At 40.9% G+C, this 25368-nt stretch overlaps 1 protein-coding gene across 1 annotated transcript in view; it reads left to right on the top strand.

The window, feature by feature from the left end:
- LOC142326531 (stalled ribosome sensor GCN1-like) overlaps positions 1–25368 on the top strand; it is a 202653-nt gene that overhangs the window by 51209 nt on the left and 126076 nt on the right. Inside the window, exons 7-9 of the mRNA XM_075369108.1 lie at positions 10801–10996; positions 18367–18528; positions 25161–25341. Coding sequence (XP_075225223.1) covers positions 10935–10996; positions 18367–18528; positions 25161–25341 — 405 coding nt within the window. The 5' untranslated portion in view covers positions 10801–10934. The remainder of the gene's footprint in view (positions 1–10800; positions 10997–18366; positions 18529–25160; positions 25342–25368) is intronic.

The raw sequence follows: 25368 nt of genomic DNA, 5'->3' as shown, positions 1-25368 counted from the left end.
GGAAAAGCTTGCGGCCAGATGCATTGTAAGTGCATTAAGAAAGGTACTAGTCAGAGTACGCAAAGTGACCTATATTCTACCGACTGGTGAATACGGCAATATTTTGAGAAAAATACTTATTTATTTGCATAGAACCAACGAGGAACCTGCAACATTGGTAGTACCCAGGAAATCAAACTCAAGCCGTGGTCGATCCAGATCCGCCTCGGCACGTCGCTCGACGCTTCCGGTTGAGGGGAGCAAGATAGTAGTCATCAAGGGACAGGGAAAGTCCTACGCGGATCTGCTCCGTTCCATGAAAGGTAAAATAAACAAGGAAGAAGCTGGAGAAGTACTTTCTCTAAGAAAAGGAAGGAACAACGAATTGGAGGTCAGGATCGAGGGTGCCAGGAAAAAGCGGGGCAATTCACCACGGTGCTTTTAAGGACAGAGCTGCTGACCTTCAGGTGGACGTAAGATCTAGAGGGGATAGACGCTCGGTAGTACACATCAAAGACTTAGAGCAGACACGACTGAGGAAGACTTACAAGAAGCAATACATCAATCATTGGTAAAAATGAATCGTTTAGAATTTCATCTATTAGACACGCTTATGGCGACACAAGAAATGCCACGATTATTACCAGTTATAAGGCAGCGGTCCGACTTGTGGCCAAAAGAATCAAAGTCGGATGGGTCCACTGTCGGGCCTATATCTGCACAGAGACCCAGAAATGTCGTAGATGTTGGTCGACTGGCCACAGAGAAATTGACTGTTTGGGGCCTGACAGGTCAGCGTTGTGTTTTAATTGCGGCGCAAAGGGAGATATAATAAGTGATTGCAGGGAGCAAATGAAATGTCTGGATCGCTGTAGTTCTGATCACCGCAATGGAGGCGTAGGGTGCAACAAGAGAACGGATGGCTAAACTACTGCTGTCAAATGCCGATCGAAGTTTCCTTTCGCATGATTTCTAGTGGAGGAAATAGCCAGAAACGAAAGAGTGGACATTGTGGTGACCGCTGAGCCAAATTATGATAAACCCATGATCATAATGCTTGATGTTAGAAACGCATTTGGTACGGTCCCCTGGACAGCCATCATTGAGGCGCTTCAAGCCATGCAAATAAGTAAATACTTAGTAAATCAGATAGATCAATATCTGCAAAATAGGTTCATAGAGGTCAAAACCCTAGAAAGGAAAGCGATATTTCAGGTATTCGGAGGGGTGCCGCAGGGATCTGTCCTTGGCCCAACTTTATGGAATGTTTTCTATGATAAAATCTTCAGGCTGAACTACCCCGAAGGGGTATCGATAGTAGGATACGCGGATGATATCGCAATATTAGTAGAAGACAGAGATATTAATGAACCGGAGAACAAGGCAAACCAAGCGCTTAGAACAATAGATGAATGGATGGAGGATAACAAATTAGAAATTGCTCCTAATAAATCCTGTTGCCTGGTCCTCTCGGGTAGAAGACCATTAAGAACTGTGAATCTAAATATCAGAGGACAGAGAATCGATGAAGTAAAAGAAACAAAATACTTGGGGGTACTTCTGGACAAAAGTTTAAGGTTCAGCAAGCATATCGATATGATTTGCGGGAGAGTTACTCCTGCTGTAAAGGGATTAAGAGGATTATTTCAAAACCACGGCACACCTAAAATGGTTATTCGAAGATTGATAACCGCGGCTATCACTTCGGCGGTACTGTATGCGGCTCCCATATGGGGGGGGGGGGGCAATGAACATACAGCGAAATAAAAAGAAGTTGAGAAGTGTCCATAGACTGGCATTGCTGCGTGTAGCTGCTAGTTACTGTACGGTGTCGTATTACGCGCTGTGCGTACTGACCGGGGTCATACCCATAGACCTTCAGATAAAAGCCAGAACCCTCAGACACAGCGGTATGTCGAAAGAAGAGATGGAAGGGATTATAGAACAAGAAGAGCGGGCAGGGTCCAGAGTGGGAGAATGGACCAGACGCCTAATCCCTAATATTAAAACCTGGAATAACAATAGACTCGGAGATGTCAATTTTTACATGACACAATTACTGTCGGGGCACGGCTCTTTCGGTCAGTATCTGTATAGGATCGGGAAGAGAGCCACCCCGCAGTGCATCTATTGTCCAGAGAACGACGATGCCGAACATACGTTGTTCATATGTCCAAGATGGGCCGTTAAGAGAGGTCAAATAGTAATTAATGGTCTTACACCAGAAAATCTCATAAACCGGTCGGGGTACAACAATGAGAACCGGGAATGGTTCCGCAGGTTCGCCGGGGAGGTCCTGCGGGCCAAAGAGGATGAAGACAGAAGAACGGGAGTATAAACAGTAGGGTAGGGCGGACAGTCACTCCATGGAGGGCCTGTACGCCTTGGTGTGCGGGTACCTGAGAAGGGGGTGAACTCCAGGGGAGTTTGAGTATGGGTTAAAATAAAAGACCAAGTCCCGGTCGGCGGGGTCGTCCCTGCGGGAGCCTAGGCTCTTTGTGGGGTCGGCGCTGTCGATTAGAGGCCAAAGGCGTAAAGACAGAGTCCCGTTTCCCTGCTGAGGCGTTGGGGGACGGCATAGCCGGACCTTGGCTCTAAAGCGGGGGATTAGAGGCAGGCAATGTAAAACAAAAGATCAGAGACCGGGGAGGCCAACCTGCCGTGCCGGACGTATAGCCGGCGGGTGGGGGACGCCTCCTTTGAGAATAAAAGGACACTCTCCCCGACTGAGTATACTTAATTGGATATCCGGTCGGGGTGAGTAGGGGAGAAAAAAAACAAAAAAAAACAGCCAAATTATAGGACAGCGGCCCGTCACGACTAGCTTGCCGACGCATCTGGCGATGTGACCATTCATAACGTCAGTAGCAAACTAGGATAGCAGCTTCTCTATAGAGGAGATGGAAATTTGGCTGTGCTTTTGCCTGATATGGTCTTGGTATCTGGTTACATAAGCCCGAATATTACTCTAGATACATATGAGCAATACATCTTCGAACTCACCAGAGTATTAGCGGGCAACAAAAAGATTCGTCCTAATGTGAGATTTCAATTCGGGGAGTAACCGTACAAATAGAAGAGGAGAAATATTTGGAAATATGATGATGGCTGTAGGTTGGGTATGCCTTAACGATAACTCCTACACATTTGAGGCAAGAGGACATAGATCTGTGCTTGATCTCACTTTGATTGAGAGTCGTTGGGACCCGTCACTCTTCCAATGGAGAGTCCTCAGGGAGTAGACCGCCAGCGATCACTTTGTAACACTGATGACAATGAAGGAAGCCTTACCGCCTATTGCTTGTCCTCGTGGGTATCCGCGTTTCACCAGTGGACAAATAAATAAAATTGTAGACAGAGCTGCCAAAAAACTGTCTGACTGTAGGGTAGTCACACCGTCAGTTCTACAAGATATTATAATTGGTGAAATGGCAAGAATACCGTTGTCCAATACACGTCGCCCAGTCTACTGGTGGAACGCTGGGATTTCCGAGCAGAGGAGGAAGCATCAACTTTGTCGTAGAAAGAAGCACAGGACATTAAGGAACGGCGGCCCGGCGCATGAAATGGCATCAGTGGCATTTGCTGAAGTAAGGAGTACCCTCAATTATTTAATTAAGCAGGCGAAAAGAGACAAGTGGATAGAACTATGCACAGAACGCGATAACGATCCGTGGGACAGGCATATAAGCTGGTCACAGGAAAACTGGGGCGACGGTTGCCTACCCTAACTCTATGGAGAATGCTAGGGCACAATTAATTTGTCTTATTTCCGGTTGATGACCTTGTTATAACTGATTTGATTGATTGTAATGGAAGAAGATTCACTCAGACCGAAGTTGCCACAGCTATTCGAAAATTAAAAGACAAGAAAAGCCCTGGTCCGGATAACATACCAGCTGCAATCCTTAAAGGACTCGTGAATAGAGTTCCCTGGGAAATTACAGATATCGTGAACTATGGAGTACAAAATAAGTTGTTTTCTGACATATGGAAGGAATCCAAGGTAGTTTTATTACCAAAAAGGGAGTCGCACACAGAATATTACATACAGGCCGCTTAGCCTTATAAATAATATCGGAAAAGTGGCAGAAAGATTAATAACAAATTCAATTATGGAAGAGCTCGAAGGTAATGATGGATTACACAGGAATCAGTACGGTTTTAGAAAGGGCGGATCTACTTTATAGGCTTTGGACAGGATATATAAATGGGCCCTCTCCACGCGTAGCGGAACATTGAGAACGCGAAGAATACCGCTATTAATTACGCTCGATATCTAAAACGCCTTTGGTACTGTCAAATGGGATACTATAAGGAATGCCCTGGCTAGAAGAGGCATTAGTAATTGGTTACAGAGAAATGTTGGCGATTATCTGAATGGTGCACTTTTAACACCTTGGAGGGAAGCTTGAAACATCAAATTTTTGGTGGTGTACGCAGGGGTCTGTCCTGGGCCCATTGCTGTGGTTAATAGCCTTTGACGATGTTTTGAGGCTGAATTTTACCAGATGGAGTTGAAATCATATGCTGACGACTTGGTTATATTAATTGCAGCAAAAACTGAGATCGAAATTGAGACTAGTGGCGATAGAGTCCTGGAGTTGATTCACGCCTGGTTGGGCGAACAAGGCCTGTAGACAAATGTGAATACATTTCTTTAACAGGCAAAAGGCACATCAGAAACTTAGACTTGAAAGTGGGCAATCATCCTATACGTCGAGTTACACAAACGAAGTACCTTGGAGTTATCCTTGATAAATCTCGTGAGCTTCAGTCCGCATATAGCTGACAGATGTGGTGCGGAAGAAAAGTCTTTAAAGGCTTTATCTGGCAAGACTGCTCCTAGAGCTTCCAGAAGAATAGGTCATAGTTTCTGCTTGCACATCTATATTATTGTATGCAGCGCCGATATGGTATTAGGCTATACTTATTGCTAGAAATGACAGGCGACTTGAGGGAATTCATAGACGTGGCTTGATCGGAGTAACAAGTGGATACCGTACCATATCGTACGAAGCGGCATCTGTTCTTGCCTCTGATCCACCCATTGAACTTAGGGCGCTAGAAAGATGGTTGCGTTCCCAAGGTATGGAGAAATTGCAAGCAAAGGGACCAGATAATGGCAGGAAAGATGGGACCAATATCAGGGCGCCCTGTGGACCAAATGCCTTTTTCCAAGTTTAAGACAATGGGTGAATCGGAATTCAGAGAAATCGGATACTATATCACACTTGTTCTCGGGCCACGGAAATTTCCAGGCGTATTTCTTCCGATTTGGCTTGAGAAATAGCCACAAATGTATGTATTGTGAATTACGAGGATACGCCTGAACACATCATCTTCAGACGTATTAACTGGTATGATGTGAGATTACGAGCTGGAATATCGGACGTGGACTTGCCCAATTCCTCCTATCTTTTGATGAAAATTGGAGGAAATTTGAAAAATTCACCTACACTATCATGAAGATAGAAGATGAGGATACTAGCAATTTGTCACTTCAACAGAATAGGACATCGGAATTATGGGGAATAATAAAGTTAAGACCGAGACCCTGAAGGTCAATTAAGGGGCAAATTCAATTGTTTCTTATTGTTTTTGAGCTGGGAAATTGAAAAATATTGCTCCCAGAACTGTATCTCTTTTAGTTTGTAAGATATCCCATGTAAAACGCCAAAAATAGCGTGAATATATTATTATTATTATTATTATGCTTTTACGGCCAACATGGGACCACTTAAGTCAATTTTAGTTGGATCTTTTCTGAGAAAAGCGTGTTATTTTACTCTTCCGAGCTGCCCAGTATTTCTTCATCCGTTCAGATCTTGCTTTCTTTTCTTCATCCGTAAACACCCTCTTCGTTGTATTTTGTCGTTTGTCTGTCTTTTGTTTAAATCTAATGCTTTTATCTTTTAGCTTTGTAATTTTTCCCGTTTTATTCTGTAGGTCGGTCAGGGAAATTCCCAATTCTTTCATATCTTCTCTAATTTCTTTGATCCATCCTACTGCTAGCTTTTGGAACCAGAGCTTTTCAATGATATTTTTTGACAGTCTTGTTTCCTTGTGTCCTTATGAGATGACCAAAGAAAGAGATTCTTTTTTTCCGCATAGTATCAGTAACAGTCTCTATTTCTCGATACACCTCCTCATTTGGCATAATCCACCATCGGCCTTCTTTTTGGTGTTTTTTATTGATACACGTTCCGACAATTCTCCTCTCTATTTTCAGAATTTTTTCAATTCGGTTTTTCTGAGTGATTTTGAAAAGGGTCTCGCTTCCGTAGGTGACTTCTGGCTGTACTACAGTTTTATAATGTTTAAGTTTTGTTTTAGCAGAAAGGCATTTTTTGTTATATGTTGACCGAGTTAATTTTTGGGATTTAATCATTTTATTTGTCCTGTTTTGCCATGTCACTTTTTCATTTAAATTATAAGTTATTATTTCCCCTAGATATTTAAATTGTTTTACTATTTTAATTTTCTGATCGTTTACCGTAATGTGCTCTATTAACATAGGATCTATGGCCATTAGTTCAGTTTTTTCGAAAGAGATATAAAGCCCTATCTTTTGTGCTAGGTTTTGAAGGCTCATGATTTGTGTTTTGGCTTCTTGAATATTGTTTGCTAAAAGAGCGAGGTCATCTGCAAATCCTAGGCGATTTAGTGCGATGGAGTTTTTCTTAGTACCCATTCTTATATTTTTGGGATTTATTTCATACCATTTTCTCATGACAAATTCGAGGGCGCAGTTAAAAAGGAGTGGTGAGAGGCCGTCTCCTTGCCTCAATCCAGTTTTTATGTAGAAGGGTTAAGACAGTTCAGCTCTGAATTTCACTCTGGACTGGGTATTGGTTAAAGTTAATTTTATCATGTTTACGAGTTTAGGGTGAAGGCCCAGGTTTCTCAGAATATTCAGCATGGATGGTCGGTGTATACAATCATAGGCCCTTTTAAAGTCGACAAAGGTGATTATTAGTTGTTTTTTCCGTCTTTTATATAAGTCCATCATAAATTTATGGATATTATTTGCTCCGGGCAACCTCTTCATGGCCTAAATCCCCCTTGGTATTCCCCAGCGTGAATATATATATATACACGTATTGGGTGATTCAGAACGATAGGGCAATACTTTGACAACTCATTCTAAAGGCTAAAAATAAGAAAAAAGTTCATATAAATATAGGTCCGAAAAAAAACGTTTCGTTAGCGAGTTATACAGGGTGAAAGATTTCGCCCGAGTTTTAGTTCCTCCGGGTAAAATAAGGCTTTTTGAAATTCTGGGAAGGTCAATTAAGGGACAAATTCAATTGTTTCTTATTGTTTTTGAGCTGGGAAATTGAAAAAATAGGTCCCAGAACTGTATCTCTTTTAGTTTCTAAGATATCCCGTGTAAAACGCCAAAAATATGGATTTATATTTATATGAATTTTCTTATTTTTAGTCTCTAGAATGAGTTGTCAAAGTATTGCCCTATCGTTCTGAATCACTCTGTACATATATATATATATATATATATATATATATATATATATATTCACGCTATTTTTGGCGTTTTACATGGGATATCTTAGAAATTAAGAGAGATACCGTTCTGGGACCTATTTTTTTCAATTTCCCAGCTCATAAACCATAAGAAACAATTGTATTTGCCCTTTAATTGACTTTTCCAGAATTTCAAAAAGGCATAATTTACCCGGAGAAATTGAAAGAGGATACCCGGAGGTAGTAGAATAGGAAACTAGTAATTTGTCACTTCAACGGGATGGGACATCAGAATTATGGAGAATAATAAAGTTAAGACCGAGACCCGGCCTTGTAGTTGAGGTCCGTAATGGCATAGCCGGGGCTGCGAGGTTTGAGGCAGGCATAAAAAAGACAGAACCGGTCCCTGGGGTGGGGCTGGGGACAGCTTTGCTAGACCTGGATTCGTACCTGGGGATTTGAGGCAGGCAAATAATTAAAGTAACAAAAGATTCGACCGGGGGGCCGACCTTCTTTATTTTTCCTGTTTAGCCTCCGGTAACTACCGTTTAAATAATACTTCAGAGGATGAATGAGAATGATATGTATGACTGTGAATGAAGTGTAGTCTTGTACATTCTCAGTTCGACCGTTCCTGAGATGTGTGGTTAATTGAAACCCAACCGCCAAAGAACACCGGTATCCGCTATCTAGTATTCAAATCCGTGTAAAAATAGCCAGCTTTACTAGGACTTGAACGCTGGAACTCTCGCCTTCCAAATCCAGCTGATTTGGGAAGACGCGTTCACCAGTAGACCAACCCGGTGGGTTTGGCTTCTGTACCCTTCTGTGCCGCAAAAACGGCCCTTCTCAGGGCAAGCGCTTCAGAAACTGCAAACAGCTCTTGTCAGGGTTACAATAAGGTTTTAAGGTGCTTTTTGCTGTTGAAGCCATCCATTCAGTGACAGTATGTTACGTACGTCTATGCTGAAACTAGTCAAAATGGATATTTCCGTTGAAATCTGAAAACGGAAATTTTTTGTGATTACAAAACAAAAGTAATGAAATGTAGTAGAAAAAACAAAGATGGACCACTGAATGTGAAAATAAGAGGAGAAAAGATTATGGAGGTAGAAGAATTTTGTTATTTGGGAAGTAGAATTACTAAAGATGGACGAAGCAGGAGCGATATAAAATGCCGAATAGCACAAGCGAAACGAGCCTTCAGTAAGAAATATAATTTGTTTACATCAAAAATTAATTTAAATGTCAGGAAAAGATTTTTGAAAGTGTATGTTTGGAGTGTCGCTTTATATGGAAGTGAAACTTGGACGATCAGAGAAAAATTATTCAAATTAATTTACACGAATAAATTTGACTACTCATTTATCAATTAGATAGAATCAAATTTTCACAAAACTTTGTTAAAAGAGAAGCAAAACGTTTTTTATAAGTTGCAATACATAGATATGTAAAGCTTCAATACAAATTTAAGTTAATACAACATAATGAAGATCCTGTTGCTTTCAAATTAAGTATAAAATTGGAATTAATTCTACATTTAATATAATATAAAACAGAAACTTTGGTTATTCATAAATAAAAGTTCCTTCAATTCAGCCCTATAAGATTACAAAACTTATGTAAAGAATGAATGTGAATTTAGTTTGTTAATTGAAATCCTAAAAAGATACAGGTCAACTGGAATAGTCGCTTTAATATTGGAAGGGCAAGTAGAAGTAAAAAATTGTGTAGGCAGGCCACGTTTGGAATATGTCAAATAAATTGTTAGGGATGTAGGATGTAGAGGGTATACTGAAATGAAACGACTAGCACTGGATAGGGAATCTTGGAGAGCTGCATCAAACCAGTCAAATGACTGAAGAAAAAAAAAAAATAATACTTCCATTATTTGCTCCAACGAAATAAAAACTACGGAAGAAAATCTTATATTTATTTTCACTTTTACAAAATTTTCACAAAATTTACATTTGAGAACAGGTGACTTAAATGTCTGAACTTTCTTTCTTTTTCTTGTTTACCCTTTGGTAATTAATTTTCAGATAATATTTCAGAGGATGATACGTATGAGTGTAAATGGAGTGTATGTAATCTTTTACAGTCTCAGTTCGACCATTCCTGAGATGTGTGGTTAATTAAAACCCAACCACTAAAGAACATACCGGTATAGACGATCTAGTATTCAAATCCATGTAAAAATATCTGGCTTTACTAGGACTTGAACGCTGTAACTCTCGACTTCCAAATCAGCTTATTTGGGAAGACGCGTTAACCACTAGACCAACGCGGTGGTATCGGGGGGGGGGGGGCGCCCTGCCGTGCGGGAATTATAACCGGTGGACGGGTAGGCCCTCTTAGAGTATAAGGACACTCTCCCAGACCGAGTATACTTAAATGGATAACCGGTCTGGGGGAGAAGGGAAAAAAGTTATTTTTATAAAATAAATAAATATAAATAAGCATTTATATTCTGTTTTGAATCTGTTTCGGCCCATTTACCACCGAAATCTGATTGACTACTTTGTTTTTTAAATAAAGCTGTAGCTGCGGTGGCGTTAATACGTATGTAACGTAAATTATTACGAGGATGAATGAAATATAAAGGGTAATTTTTTTAAAAATAAATTTATTGATCAAATAAATAGATATGGATTAGAATTGTCCAAATAGGGCAAAATTTTTGTTGAAAAACGTGCACCTCCTGATTTAAAAGTACTCTCAAAAACAAAATTTTTGACGCGTTGCTGAACCCTTTCCGTTCGAAAAACGTCATCCCCCACTCCACTTGAATTTTAAAGGGGATTTAACATGGGTTTTAGTTTATTTTCATGTCGTGACGATATAGCGCTTGCATGTTTCATCACAAAACTTCAAAAATAACGTATATAAGGGTTTTTGGGGTCGGAGACCACGAATTTGGTCAGAAACTTATTTTGACACATGAAAACTGTCAAAATTGCTGTCAATCAATTGACAACTAGCGTTTTTATGAAGGAAAATCAATGTTTGACATTACAGACAACGTTAATAAGTGTTTTTTGGTGTCGGAGAACACGAATTTGAAGTCAGAAACTTATTTTGACACATCAAAACTGTCAAAATTGCTGATTTGGGAAGACGCGTTAACCACTAGATCAACCCGGTGGGTTTGAACGATTAGAACTGTCGACTTCCAAATCACCAGCTGATTTGGGGAGGATGTATTTACCACTGCACCAACCCGGTGGATTAAATATCTGAACTTTTGTTTATTGTAGATGTTAATTATTTTTTTTTTTCAAATTTATGCATTGTTGTTTGTTAACCTGTTTCCTTTCTTTTTTTTCTGTTAAAAAGGTATTAGTGAGAATGTGGTACGTGGTATTTGTAAAACATTGCAACTAACGTTGCCACGTTATTCGGATGGACCTTCAAGATCGTACGTGAAAAGTACTATCGTTGCTCTTATCCTTGCGTATCCTGATTGGACGATGAAACATCTGACTGCCGTCATTGCCGATTCTGCACATCATAATTTACCACTGGTTTCGACGTATGTTAAGTTTTCCTTTTTACTTTATCGTTTATTCTTTTAGTTAATTAGCGGTGTGGTTTTTTTTTTCTTAAGTTATCAGTTGATCTTTGTTCTAAAAAGAATACGATATTTTTAAAAGTAATTCGGTTGAAAACTTTGGTAACTTGTAATTAATATACTTGAAGATTTGTATGTACTGTCAAGAGCGACTTCCTTTTTTTATTTTATCGATCTTTAAACGTCAAAATGTTTGTTATTTAATTAGAGTAAGTTTCAAAATTTTCTTTTGTTTTATAAAAATGGCTCTGGCAATTTTTTTCAGCTTTAATTAATTATTATAACATTCTCCTAAAATATTCATACATAATTAGTTACTACCCCGGGAAAAAATTCATTGAGGTGTTCACCCTGTTTGTAAAAGATGTGCCTTTGAAATTTTTACGATGTTTTTTATACAGGATTATCATAAAAGAATGGTGCGGTTTTGAACACGGTTTAAATTAAAACAGAATTACTTACAGTTTATGTTTTTTTTATTTTTCAAATTTGTCGTCTCAAACATTTTTTTACATAATTAATAAATTTCATTATGTGCGCCCTTAGTCGCTCGACAAATGTCCAAACGATACTCGACTTCTCTCCAAACATTAGTTAACATTTCTTCGTTAACGGTTGACATCGCTTCATTAATCCTGTTTTTTAAGCGGTTTAGGTAGCGAATTTTTTGTGTATAAACAGTGATTTTGATGTACCCCCACAAGCAAAAATCGCAAGGTGTCAGGTCTGTACTCCTTGGAGGCCAAAGTATGGGTCCTTGCCGGCCTATCCATCGATCTCCAAAATTTTTCGTTCAAAGCGTCCGTGACCGATGCATTCATTGAAGTGCAGGGGGAGCACCATCTTGTTAGAAATAAAGTCGATGAATGTTTTCGAGTTCATCCGGCTGAGGAAAGCAATAATCGGTTAACATGTCAAGATACACGACTCCATTAATTGGTTTTTTCAGCAAAGAAGAAAGGCCCTATTACATGATTTTTCATCGTACCACTCCAAACATTAACTTTAGGCGAATCGCGTTGTTTCTCGATAATTGCGTGTGGGTTTTCAGAGCCCTGTATTCGTGAATTGTGTCTGTTAACGCATCCATTCGCATGTAATGTAAAAATTATATCGTCTAAAAATGATTCGTTTTCACTTATTCTCTCCGACATTTCAACGGCGAAATTGTAACGTTTTACACCATCATCGGGGGTTTCAATTCCTGCTGTTTTTATAAGCGTGTTTTTATATCTGGATTTTATAAGCGTGTAATTTCAGTTTTTTACGTAAAACTTTGTGAACTGTTGATTTTGGAATACCTAATTCGACGCTTTGACAGGGGATGGACTTCCCAGGACCGTATATCTACTTAATATTATCTATAAAGTTTAATATAATTACTCCTTTGTACTTTAATTCTTTTTTCTTTAACGGGAGGTTACGAGAGCACTTTCATAATCGCAGTGACCCTAGCGTCCTGGTAGAAAATAGTTTTTTTTTATTCCGCGTCTGTACGTTAATAAAAAAGGAACATTCCTTTTTTAATTCCGTTATCGATTTTAGTCGGTGGAAGGAATATGAAACCTGTTTTTTTTTTTTCAGTAGTGATCTGAAGATGGCGAAACGAAAATGCTCTTTGATTGCCAAATCTGTCCAAAAACAAGCTAGAAGGGCGAAAAAACGAATTCGCTAATAAGAGGGTTCACCCGAGATTATGAGAGCACTTTCATGATCGCAGTGCCGTCCATGGCGTACTGGTGGAAAATAGTTTTTTTTTTTTTATTCCGCGTGTGTACGGCGTGGTGTTCCATCGTGATGTATGCGTTCCATCGGCGTGGTGATTGACTGTTATTCGTATGCGTAAATACGAAGCAAGACTACGAAAGAGAGAGGACTGTAGGTGTCACAGTGCCGACCTGACATGTTGGTGAAACATAGTTTTGGGTAGATATAATTAAAAAAGCTATCTATTGTAACGGGTACCATCATTCGAATTCTTCACCAATCACTTTCAAATTGTTCTAGCGAGGTAGAGAGCACTGTCGGTGTCACAGTGCCGATCCTAACATGCTGATGTATGATAGTTTTAGGTAGATTTTATTTTTAAAAAACTACCTATTGAAAATGGATACAAATTTTGTATCACTTTCAAAATGTTCTAGCGAGGTAGAGAGAACTGTCGGTGTCACAGTGCCCATCCTACCATGCTGGTGGAAGTTAATTTTAGGTAGATTTCATAAGTAAGCTACCGTTTGTAAATGTGTACCATGATTCTATTTCCCGAAAATTTCAACTTGTCTACGCGTTTCACATTTCCAAGACACCAAAACCATCATCAGTTCAAATGTTTATTTATTTATTTATATATATATATATATATATATAATTGCTGATCATCTAATTAGTTCAACCGTTTTGTCCGGTACACTTGGTCTGCCGGTTGATTTCTGTTTCTTAACCGATCCGGTTTCTTCGAATCGTTTGAACCGACGCGTTATGTTATTTTTGTGTGGCGGATCTCTTCCGAATTCACGTCGAAACGCACGTTGAACTAAAATTACGGATTTTAATTCGGCCATCGATAAAACACACTTTGCTTTCTTTTTTTTTCAATCTTGTTAAACACCACCAACATCCCCGGCCTCTGCCGTTAGGCAATGCCCAGGAATGTTGGAGTGTCGTGGCAGTCGACTGCCCCCCTGTCTTGCCTTTTTTTTGGCGTCCCATCGGGGTCCTCTCAGTTTCATCAAGATGCAGTAGCCCTCCCTTTTGAACGACCACTACATCCGTCCACTGAGAGGCTACCCTTCCCGTCGCTACACTTGGTTGCCGGCTACGCCTTGCGCGAAGCCGGCAAACCGCCGCATCCCCCCCTCTCACACCTGAGGGTCCCAAATGCATCATCGGAGCACCCCAACTGACGACCTTCATTCTTGTATATGAAGTAGCCAAAGCGTCCTCTGCATCCAGGCTGCCTCCCTGGCCGTGCACGGCGATCACGATTCGCTCCCTGTATTTTTTTTCACACCCATCCACAGGACACAACATCACTCACACCACCACTTAGCCGCCATCAGGAAAACGCAGTTAAGCCTAGTAACACACACCATACAATAAAATAAAATTCGGTAAACACAGTAACTTCCCGCTGCTGCGGCAGCTGCTCTCGTCGTAGTCAGCCACCACTATCACGTTGGCTGCGATTGCACTCCTCAACCAGCAGCAAAACACAAAACAACTCGATAAAATGAAATAAAATAAGATAACTGGCATTTCTCCCACCACCACCCCATTCGGTCGCCCTAGAGCATAGACCAAATGTTCCGTGTCAAAAACGGATACTGTGCCTCTAAAAATCGGTTTAGCGACTTAGATCCTAAATGTTCCTAATGAGCTATCTAACGTGCGTGAGCGAATTAAGCAAGGTGCCGTACAGCACCCGCTGCTTAAGTGTCCCAATCGCTCACTTGTCAACCATAAAACTAAATCGGGGAGGCGCACCCCTTGTTACTATTAAAACTATCGTAGTTCTTATATATAAAAGGCAGCAATTTAGGCTGCCACGCCTCGGTCGCTGTATGTCAGCTAGTACCTGTCCACCATTTAACAGCGCTTGGAGCTGATTTGGCCGATGGCCAGCCGCATTCTCAGAGATGGTTTCCAGCAGCAAAGCTGTAGGAGTCCATATTATATTTAATAAACCCTTAAAATTACCGATGACGGTTGAACATAGCAACCTCATAGAGGAGGAACTCCCACACGGTCCGACAATGCGGCTCTCGCCACACTGACTCGCCGTTTGTGAGCGGCCAAGTTTCCCCCTGACCTCTAAGTTCCAGGGTGGCTCGGTCTCTGCCCCCCCCCCCCCCCAAGAGCAGGGCAGTCAAACATCATATGCACATTCGACTGGACCTCCCCGCAGTCACACAACTCATCAGCCACCAGGCGAAACCGAAACAGATATCGGTTCAAATTTACATGGTCGGTGAGCACCTGGGCACCCGACGCCCTTAAAAACGAACTCGAGGCATACCGTCCCCCCAGATCCTGTATAAAACTATACAAGGATCTTCTCTTAGTCGTGGTGTGCCATTCAAGCTGCCATGCCAACATCGCGAGGCTCCGTAGCCTCTTCCGCAGACGGGAGATGGGCAACCGGACGAAATTTTGTTCCGGTGCATTGTGATCACCGTTCCGCTCCGGTTTTGGCGCGGCTCGAAACCGCATCCCAAATGCCTCGGCCTCCCGGCCTCTTCGCAAGTTCCACATGAGTGCCCGAACTTTCACAACTAAATCGATCGGGATAGCCTTTCCCAATACGGTAGTAGCCTCATAGGAGGTTGTTTTAAATACACCGGTGCATACTATCATGGCTCTGCGGTTGGCACTCCTTAAATTTTGAAGCGGTGCTCTATTTCTTTCCAACCTATGCGCTCAAACTGGCGCCGCGTATGCGATCGTACTTTCGAAGACGCCTCGGTACACCAAGTACACTTGACGGCCCGACAGCCCGTAATCCTTCCGAGCAATCCTTCTAAGTTTGTGCATCACAGAGACAGCGTCCGCCACAACTTGCTTAATATGGTTACTAAAAAGCAATTTGGGGGTTTCGACTGCATGATAATTTGTCTGCGCCCTTCAGAAGCATAAACTTCGTCTTGGACACAGAAATTCTTAAATTTTGCATGTCCATCCAGCCTTCGGCGGTTGACAAAGCCGCCTGCGCTTTTCTTTCTAGCTGCGGTCGTGAATTTCCACGAACTAAAAGGAGACAGTCCTAAAAGGATGCAGTAGCCCTCCCTTCTGGACAACCACTACATCCCTCCACTGAGAGACTACCCTTCCCGTCTCTATACTAGGTTGCCGGCAAACCGCCGCGTCCCCCCTCTCACACCTGAGGGTCCCAAATGCATTATCGGAGCACCCCAACCGACCTTCATTCTTGCATATGAAGGAGCCAAAGCGTCCTCTGCAATACAATAAAATGAAATAAAATAAGATAAAGTAAAACACAATCAGAACAATATTGAAGAACCTTCCCTTCAGTTGCAGCCCATAACGTTGGGGTCTGAACTCATTCCTCCTTCCGCAATCCGCGGGCACGTTCGCTGTGAGTGCCCTCGTAGCCGTCGGCAAGAACGGAAACAATCAATAAAATAAAATAATACCACAATCATACAATACAAGGAAAATACCTAATAAATGAAACCCACACTTCATGTTGTCTCTTTGGCGGTGTCACTTCTAGCCTTGGCCCTCCTGCACACAGTCGAAGCGATCGTGCGAGCCGGCCGTAGAGTACCGACCACAGTGACAATGGAGACAATTAATTCACAATACAATACGACACAAAAATAAAATATATAATAGAAGAAACACACAGTATACTCGCTAGGGACATTGCTGCTTACCAGCGCCTAGAAATCTTCTCCCCACTCTCTTCCATGTACCTCCTTCTTCTTCAGGATGCTAGCCACCGTGCTCTGTACCGCCTCCCATTCTCTCTTCCCTTTCAGCATGTGAGCTACAGTTGTTTCTGGAGTGAGGCCATTTGTGGCCCACCTTTCGCACTCGTAAAAGGTGTGCTCCGGCGTGTCATCCTGGCCACAGTAGAAGCACCTCGGTGCCCGTCTTCTCTTGAACCGATGTAGGTAGACCCCGAACTCCCCGTGTCCAGACAGAAACTGCGTGAGGAAGTACCTACCCGTGCCTCCGCCTGACCCACGGTCCCAAGTCCGGGATAAGTCTCCTGGTCCATGCCGCAGTCGTTCTCCACATCTCCTGCCGGTTGACCATCAGCTGCCTCTGTGATTACGCCTTCGGCGTTCCTTCGTATGTGGAGACCAGCCGCGTGGCCCGCAGCTCGATGGGAGGCACCCCTGCAATGACTGCCACTGCGCATCCTGATACGGTGCGATACGCCGATGTTGTTATGCGTATCGCCGCTCTTGTGGTAAGGGAGGCTAGCATCCGTACGTTCTTCTTTCTCAAAAGTGCGTCCATCCAGGCCGGGACCGCGTACAGCAAGACGGAGGAATTCGCTGAAAGGATCAGCCGTCGCTTGCTCGCCCGTGGTCCGCTCTTGTTGCCCATTAGTTTTTGTAGAGCGTCTTGTATCTGCTCGACCCTCTTCGTGACCTCTCTGAGGTGGATGTTAAACAGCCCATTCTTGTCAATCCACACGCCCAGGTGCTTAGCGCAACTGGACGTGTGGATTTGCTTTGTCTTTATCCGAGTACATAGTAACTCGCTAAACTCACCGCAACAACAATACAAGAACTGACGTTGTGGTTACAACTGTTGATAAACAAACTTTTGGGTTGGAGGCTTTCAGGGATACCGATATAGCATCTAGAAATTTCCCTACAATCTTCCTATGAATTACTGAAACCGCACCATTCTTTTATGATAACCCTGTATTATATGGCTTTTAAGTAGCTTCTTTCAATGCCTACACTCACTCATATTTACCAATATTCTTGTAATTTTTGGAAACATTCCTTAGTCCGGTCGTAAAAAAAAAAAATTTCAGCCGCTTTGTCTTTTTGTTGATAATGTCTAATTTCAAATGAGAAAACTACGGGAAAAAAAATCTGGCGCCATTTCAGTACGTATGATGGATGTTCAAGAGATTTGTTGTCACGAGTGGTAATTCTTGACTCCCATCGGTTGATGATATTCTCTGGTGTATTATAATGCAAACAAGAATAGATTTCATTTTCTTTTCTCCAAATCAAACTTCTACAGCCGACGAGTTAAAATGGGCGGTCTTAGTTTTTATGACAGGTGTTTTGTTTGCAGTTTATACAAAATGTAATAATGTCTCTTGTGATTATACTAGAAAAATGTTTATCAGCCACCTCCTAAATAATCATAAGTAATTGACAAATATAGTTAAGTATAAATAAAATTAAAAGTTGCGTTAGTCTTTCTTTATGGCTGTAATAAAGAGGTACCTTGTTTACTCTGTAACTTACTTTTTTGTCAGAGTTGCTTTCTTTGAGAGGAACGAATGATGTTCATACATCAGCCGCCAGTCCCTAGTAATTTGGCGTAGGATTTTTTTTATTCTTAAGAGTACCTGTACAATATCAGGAATATCGGGTATTTGTGACCCGTATCTGATCTATTGCACGTGTGTTACGTGCCGTAACTGTATCTTTAGATTTGAATCGCATCTCCACATCATGCAAACAGCTAAAATGGTACAGTAATTATCTAAAAATGTTATAATTTTTATTACGTTTATATTTGTAACTGAATTCTTAGTTTTATCTTCATTTCTTTTTCTTATATTTAAGGTAGATGTATGTATTTTACTGTTTAATGATTTTTTTTTTTAATTTCAGCAAAAGTACTGCACAAAGCGGCTTGTTTGCGTTAGAATGGACAAGTTTGTTAGTAGAACAAGGTCTAAATAAATGTACTGATATAGGAAAAAATGAATTTCAGCGACTTGTAGAGACTCAGGCGATATTAATTTCTATTATTGTTGCTGCTGGGAATAGCAAGTGAGTACTTTTATTGGTTACATTGTTTGTTTTTTTTTTAACCTTTTCAGATCATTTAGACATTGGAAATGGTTATGTACGGCGTCAGTTTTAAAACGTTGTACAGCATTTTATATAAGTCGCGGCATTTATCTCTCTCTCTCTCTCTCTCTCTCTCTCTCTCTCTCTCTCTCTCTCTCTCTCTCTCTCTCTCTCTGTCTCTCTCTCTCTGTCTCTCTCTCTCTCTCTCTGTCTCTCTCACTCTCTCTCTCTCTCTGTCGCTCTGTCTCTCTCTCTCTCGAAGTTATTCTTCAAATTCACTATATTACGTTTCTCCTGAAAGTGCTTCAATTACTATAAACTGCCATTTCTATCGACGCCGAATCTTCTCGAACTGCAGATTACATTTTCGTCGATGCAGAATCTCCAAACTCGTTGCTAAACTCGTACACTACGGCGGACTACGCCCAGGAATTTACTGTATGTATTCGTTTTACCTTCATTCACGAGTTCGTCTCTTACTAATATTTGTTTGCTACAGGCAAGTTCAATTTTCATTATTCATTACGTTAAAGTTATTTTATCATTAAAATTTGTGGAACATTCAGTTCATCGTACCTTATGCCTTTCGATTTCAAGTTTAGTTTAAAAAAAAAACCATTTATTCACTTTAGTGCAGTCACGATAGGTGATTTACCTATTTTACGTATTTTAATTATTACGATTTGTTATTGTAATTAACTGTATAATTTTAATCTTGTAACTTGTTAATCGTCGAGATTAATCTTTTTCTACTCGTGAACTGTATTCGTAATACTTCTCGTAAATTAACCTAAAGCAAATTACTCCTGATGTGCAGTTATATTTTAGGACTTTGTAATTTTATATTTTCAAGAATGCTTATTTATCAAAATGAACTCTATTTATATTATTACTTACTTTAATGTGATTATATTGTAATTAACTCTTTTTTATACTGAAGTTATTGTAATTTATTTTTCTAAGTTAATGACATCTGTTCATTGCTAATTTTTCAATATTACAGCATATGTCAGTAATGTAATAGTTTTCCAGTCATACTATCTTGATTGATGTTTTGTTTTTCTAAGTATATAGTTGAAAATAAGGTGTTTTATGTTCTCTTGTTTTCAGGCTTTTTGTTACATTGTGTATTTAAATAATGTATATTCGTGTATTTTTTTCATTTAACATCGTTGTTCATATGTTGATTCAGCTGATATTTTAAGTATCATTAAGTCATGTTAATTTCATAATTTCTTTTTATGTTTTAAGGTTATGATTTAACATAAGTTCCGTTGTCTTCTTTCTCATTAAAGTCCAATTTCTTTTGGCAAATACGAGCTGTGTTTTTTGTTAGATTTACCCGACAGTTACTTTGTTCAAGTAGTCGGTCGTATATAAGGGAGAGTTTTATAATTTGTATGCGTAATTTTTGAGAGTTTATTACATCACCGTGCAGTTTGTTCACAACAGGATTGCTGTTTTCATCCGGGCCCAGATGGAGTTCCGGCAGCGGTCATTAAAGGCCTGGCTAGAACAGTACCGTGGGAGATGACGGACATTTTGAGTTATGGGCTGCAACACCGCATTTTCCGTGAATGCTGGAAGGAGGCCAGAACGGTTTTTCTTCCCAAACCGAATACAAACCCAGGCGTTTGCGAGTACCGTCCTATCAGCCTCATAAATAATACGGGTAAGGCTGCTGAGAGACTTCTTGCTACCAGGATCCAAGAGGAGCTGGACCTAAACGGAAGCCTACATTTGGAGCAATATGGATTCCGTAAAGGCCGTTCGACACTGGATGCGATAAACAGGGTGGTTAGCTGGGCGGCGGAGGTACTTAGCGGTACTTGGCGGACCAGAAGGATCCCATTGATGGTCCAATTAGATATCAAAAATGCGTTTGGCTCGGTACCGTGGACGGCCATTGTAGCGGCGCTCAGAGAAATGAATGTTAGTGACCGCTTGCTAAACCAGGTTGACTGCTACCTGTCTGATAGATGGACGGAGGTTCGCACTTTGGAGGGGGTGGTGAGATTTCCGGTTTTCGGTGGAGTTCTGCAGGGGTCTGTGTTAGGCCCCTTGCTGTGGAACATCTTTTACGACCGGGTGCTCCGGTTACCTTATCCGGAAGGAGTCGGCGTAGTCACTTACGCTGATGACATTGCACTATTGGTGGAAGATAAGGAAATCGGTGATGCAGAGGATAAAGCAAATCGCTCCCTCCAACTCATAGACAACAGGCTAATAAACAACAACATGGAGGTGTCCCCGGCAAAAAGCAAGTGTATCCTCTTCACGGCTTTCGGGTCGTGATCCGTGGAGAGGTTATAACTGAGGTCAACGATACAAAATACCTAGGGGTGACAATAGATAATAGTCTCAAGTTTGGTGGGCATATAGAAAATGTGTGCAAAAAAGTAGAGCTCACCATAAAAGCCATCAAGAGATTATTCGTGGAACACACAGTACCGGGGGCCTCCAAACGGAAACTGATTGCGTCGGCGGCGGTGTCTGCGGCGTTATACGGGGCGCCGGTTTGGGCTGATGCAATCAGGATACAAAGAAACAAGGACAAACTGCGAAGAATGCACAGAACGGCATTGTTGGGAGTGGCGGCAGGGTATCGTACTCTGTCATATGAAGCTATATGTGTGCTTGCGTCGGTCCCGCCGATAGAACTTCAGATCAAGAGCAGGAAAGCGAGAGCGGAAGGGTGTAGCAGAGCTGAGACCGAGGCGATGACCCGACAGCGGTGGAAGAAAGTACGGGCAGAGAGTAACGCTGCAGCCTGGACCAGAAGGTTAATAAGTGATTTGGACGCACGGCTGGATCGCCGACATGGCGATGTGAACTTTTACATAACACAGATGATGTCGGGTCATGGATGTTTCGGTTACTATTTAAAAAGATTCGGCAAGAGAGACACACCAAACTGCGACTACTGCCGGGAGGTGGACGACGCAGAACGTACGATGTTCGAATGCCGAAGATGGGCACAATACAGACAATTCATAGCAGTCGATAACCTGAACGCGAATAACATAGTAGAGTGGTCGCTAAGGAGGGAGCAGAACCGGAACGTTTTTAACAATTTCGCCGGTACGGTTCTTCGCACTAAGGAAGAGGAGGCGCGACGAAGGAATCGTTAGGTTCAATCGTAAATAGGGATCGGTGGACAGCCCCATCTCTGAGAGCCTATATGCCCTGGCGTGCAGGTTTCGGTAAGGGGACGGGCACTCCGGGAAGATTTCGCGGGAATAAAATTAAAATACCTAGACCCGGCCGGCGTGTCTGGTTTTGGGGGTGCGCGCGCTCTTTGTGCTGGTCGCACCGGTTTGAGGCAAACGGCATAAAGACCGAGACCCGGTTTCTGTCGGCAGGGGTGGGGAACGGCATAGCCGGGCTTTGCCCCTCGTCGGCGGGAATTAGAGGCAGGCAAGAAAAGATCTAGTACCGGGGCGGGAAGACCGCCTTAGAGTCAAAAGACACGTCTCTGGACCGAGTATACTTAATCGGATGTCCGGCCCAGGGATGTAGGTAAAAAAAAAAGGATTAAATCAAACATGTCCATGCGGGTCGACAATGATTGATTTTTGTGTAGTCTGATTTTAAGCAGCGGGTGTTTGATGCTTTCGATGATTTTTGCTACGTGCGACTTACATCAAGTGTTGCAGTGAATTTTTACGTTAAACTTTGGAAAAATTAAAAATTTTAGATGTTTCCTTGAAAATGCGAGGAAAAAGAGACTTGAACTCGTTTCAATTTGAGCTTTATTCTTCATACATTCACCATGACAATGCGTGAACTCTAATACTTCAATATGTCGCTGCAAATTTGTGATTTTTATATGACATGCCATTCCTCACACACTGGAATTGTTTGATCTAATTTTTGTTCATTTTATTTCCAAAATTGAAATTGCGATTAAAAGGGTAGAGAGAAGTTGTGACAGCTATTTAACACTTTGAGTGCCGCCTATACAGCAAGTAAAACGATTTTAATGGCCGATGTTTTTTTCTCATATAATTTCATTCAGTATCACAAAAAAATGAATCGGTAATAACTATCGTTCATTTGAGTAAAAAATACGTTTTTAGCGATTGTTTTTTTGTGTGGTGATGCATTGGCTTTACACGGCCAGTAACAGTTAAACCGTTAACCGTTTTAGTTTATGTTCACAAATTGAGTTAGTAGTTTTTGAGTTACAAGTAATTCTGTGTTCAAGTCTGTGTTACTCTGCATTTACAATTTTTATATTACATATATCGGTTCTGTATTCAATCTTTATTATTCTGTATTTCGGTTTACGTATTTTATTTATTGAAAAATGAACAGAAGTTATGAATCGATGTAAAAAGAATTACAAAAACTGTGTCAGGATTTGTTGTCTGATGGAAGTTTTCGGCAACGTTTACCTATCGGACGAATATCAGCCTTCAACTTCTGAGTCTGAAGAAGAGGAAGATGAACCACCATCTAAAAAGAGAATGTTCATTCAAAAAACAGGTCGGTCTAGTCCTACTATTACTACTGAGAAAATTGATAATAATAATCATCCCCTTTTGCGGAGATGATAAAGGTCAAAGTTCTGTTGCTACTAAAGTAACTACGGCCCTCGTGACCGATCTACTGGATAAGGGGCGTACACTCGGTACTGATAACCGGTACACCTCAATAGCACTAGCCCGTGAACTACTAAAACGAAACGCTCACCTGGTTGGTACTTTGAAATGAAACAGAAAGAATAATCCCCGAGTGTAATTAAACAAAAAAAAACTTCAAAAAGGGGGAAATTTTGCTGTTGAAAGCAATGCAGGTGTAGTCGTGTTAAAATGGCATGACAGAAAAGATGTCCTAATGTTGACAACCAAACACACCGATGAATATGATAGAAGTTCAGAGACGAAACAATCCTGTTCAGAAACCGAAGTGTGTCATTAGAATACAACAAAGGAAAGGCATTCATCGATACTTCAGACCAAATCAAGAGTTATTGCTCGTCTTTGAGATGCGGAGAGAAGCGGTACAGAAAACTTGCTGTGGAATCGCTTCTTGGAACCTATGTAGTAAATGCGCTATACTTATACAATCGGCTTACAAATGGAAACATGCAAATCATCGCATTCAAAGAATCGACAGGAATCAACGTTAGTGTGCCGTTGCTCCTCCTCCTCCGACACCGGTAGACCAACCTCACCGCTTTGTCGATGTTGGCAGACAAGGAAGAAGGGGATGGCTTTAATGTTATGAAAAAATGTTAAAGAAAAGTCAAAGGAACGGATTGGAATGCAAAGTTGGCAGGAGTTTATATATTCTCCCTACGGATCGCAGAACCTGGACAGAGTCCCTTGCTGCAGGATGATTCTATCGGGCGTGTTTTTAAGGTTTATTTTTAAATGACGGGTCTAATTTTACAATTTTTGTCTTATTTAGTATTTTGTGTTTTAGGGACGGATTTAATTGCATTCCAATCCGTTGTTAAACCGGCGTTATCGAACCTATTTTATGGGCCGACCGCAGAAGGCTAGGCTTATGAAGCCTGTCCTCCCGATGTAATTACCCTTCAGACCGTCCACTGAAGTCCTTTTGGTGCTGACGCTTCATAGGCTAGCAAGAATACGCCATAACGGGGCACCGACTATCAGGAGGGAGCAATGCAAACCCTACTCCGGAGGAGTCAAACCAGCAATTGCTGGTTTATTTTAATTAACATGTAAGTGTTAAAGGAGAGGTCGGGTAGAAGTTCTTCATCCGCTTCTGTTACGGCTACCTTTCAGGATGCATCTCTGCTGGGCAAAGTCAAAGGCCGAAGGCAGGAAGATTGCCGTGCGAAAAACTACTCAAACCAAATATAAATGTGTGGTGTGTGAAAAAATACTTTTGCTTGGACTGTATTTTTGGTGTACATAAATATTTTGTCTGAAAAGTTATTTTTTTATTTATTTTAAAGTTGAAATTTTATTATCTATATTTTATTTTCAAGCCCATTTTCTAGCAGTTACTTTATTATAGTTTTTGTTGATACAAATAACATCATATTGTAATACTGATATTCTGCATTATTTCATTACATTTATCGTAAAGTAATAACCAAGTAATAACCAGTGTGGGTGGACTCACTATCAACAGGCCAATAACAGTTTCATGACATACTGGCCGTGCCCTTTCATTTGAAATGTGTTTTAATAGGAACTGTGAATCCAGAGCGGAGTTACGCGGCCATATAACTAAACCTAACATGTGGTGACACATTTGAATCACGCGACCATTAGATCTGTAACTCTGTGAATCCACGTTGGACTCACATGTCACTTAAAAGTGTTAAAAAAACTGTGTTCCAGAAGGAGTACATGTGAATGTGGAAGAGGTGTACAACGGAAAGGAGTGTTACTTTGAAGAAAATCGATTGAATAATGTAAATGTTCAATGAAATTAAAAAGAAGGTTTTGAGTAGACCTTGTTTTTTTGTATAACGTATTATTTACCGATCAAATTAAAATATATTTATATCGCTTGAGTTAAGCTTTTACTATTAAAATGGCGGTAGTTTTATTATTATATATATTTTTAAATGTACTTAAAGTTATTTGTCAATTAATGTCGTCTTAATTTCCGTTTCTCTTTTTTAGAAGAACTAATAAAGCGTATAAAATATTACATAAAACATGGCAAAGCTCTCCTGATATGATTGATCTATACGGTAATGCAGTGTCATCTTTACCCCAGATGCCGTATACTGTTGTGTTGGGTTCATATTTCTTGCGATATTTAGGAGAAATCAGACAAAATGATCTTATCGACAAGTATAAGGTAATCTCTTTTTATTTATTTGTTTTA

The sequence above is a fragment of the Lycorma delicatula genome, chromosome 6 (assembly GCF_047948215.1).
Source record: "Lycorma delicatula isolate Av1 chromosome 6, ASM4794821v1, whole genome shotgun sequence".
NCBI lineage: Eukaryota > Metazoa > Arthropoda > Insecta > Hemiptera > Fulgoridae > Lycorma > Lycorma delicatula.
The sequence above is the reverse complement of the archived record's forward strand: the minus strand, read 5'-3'. Positions and strand labels throughout refer to the sequence as shown.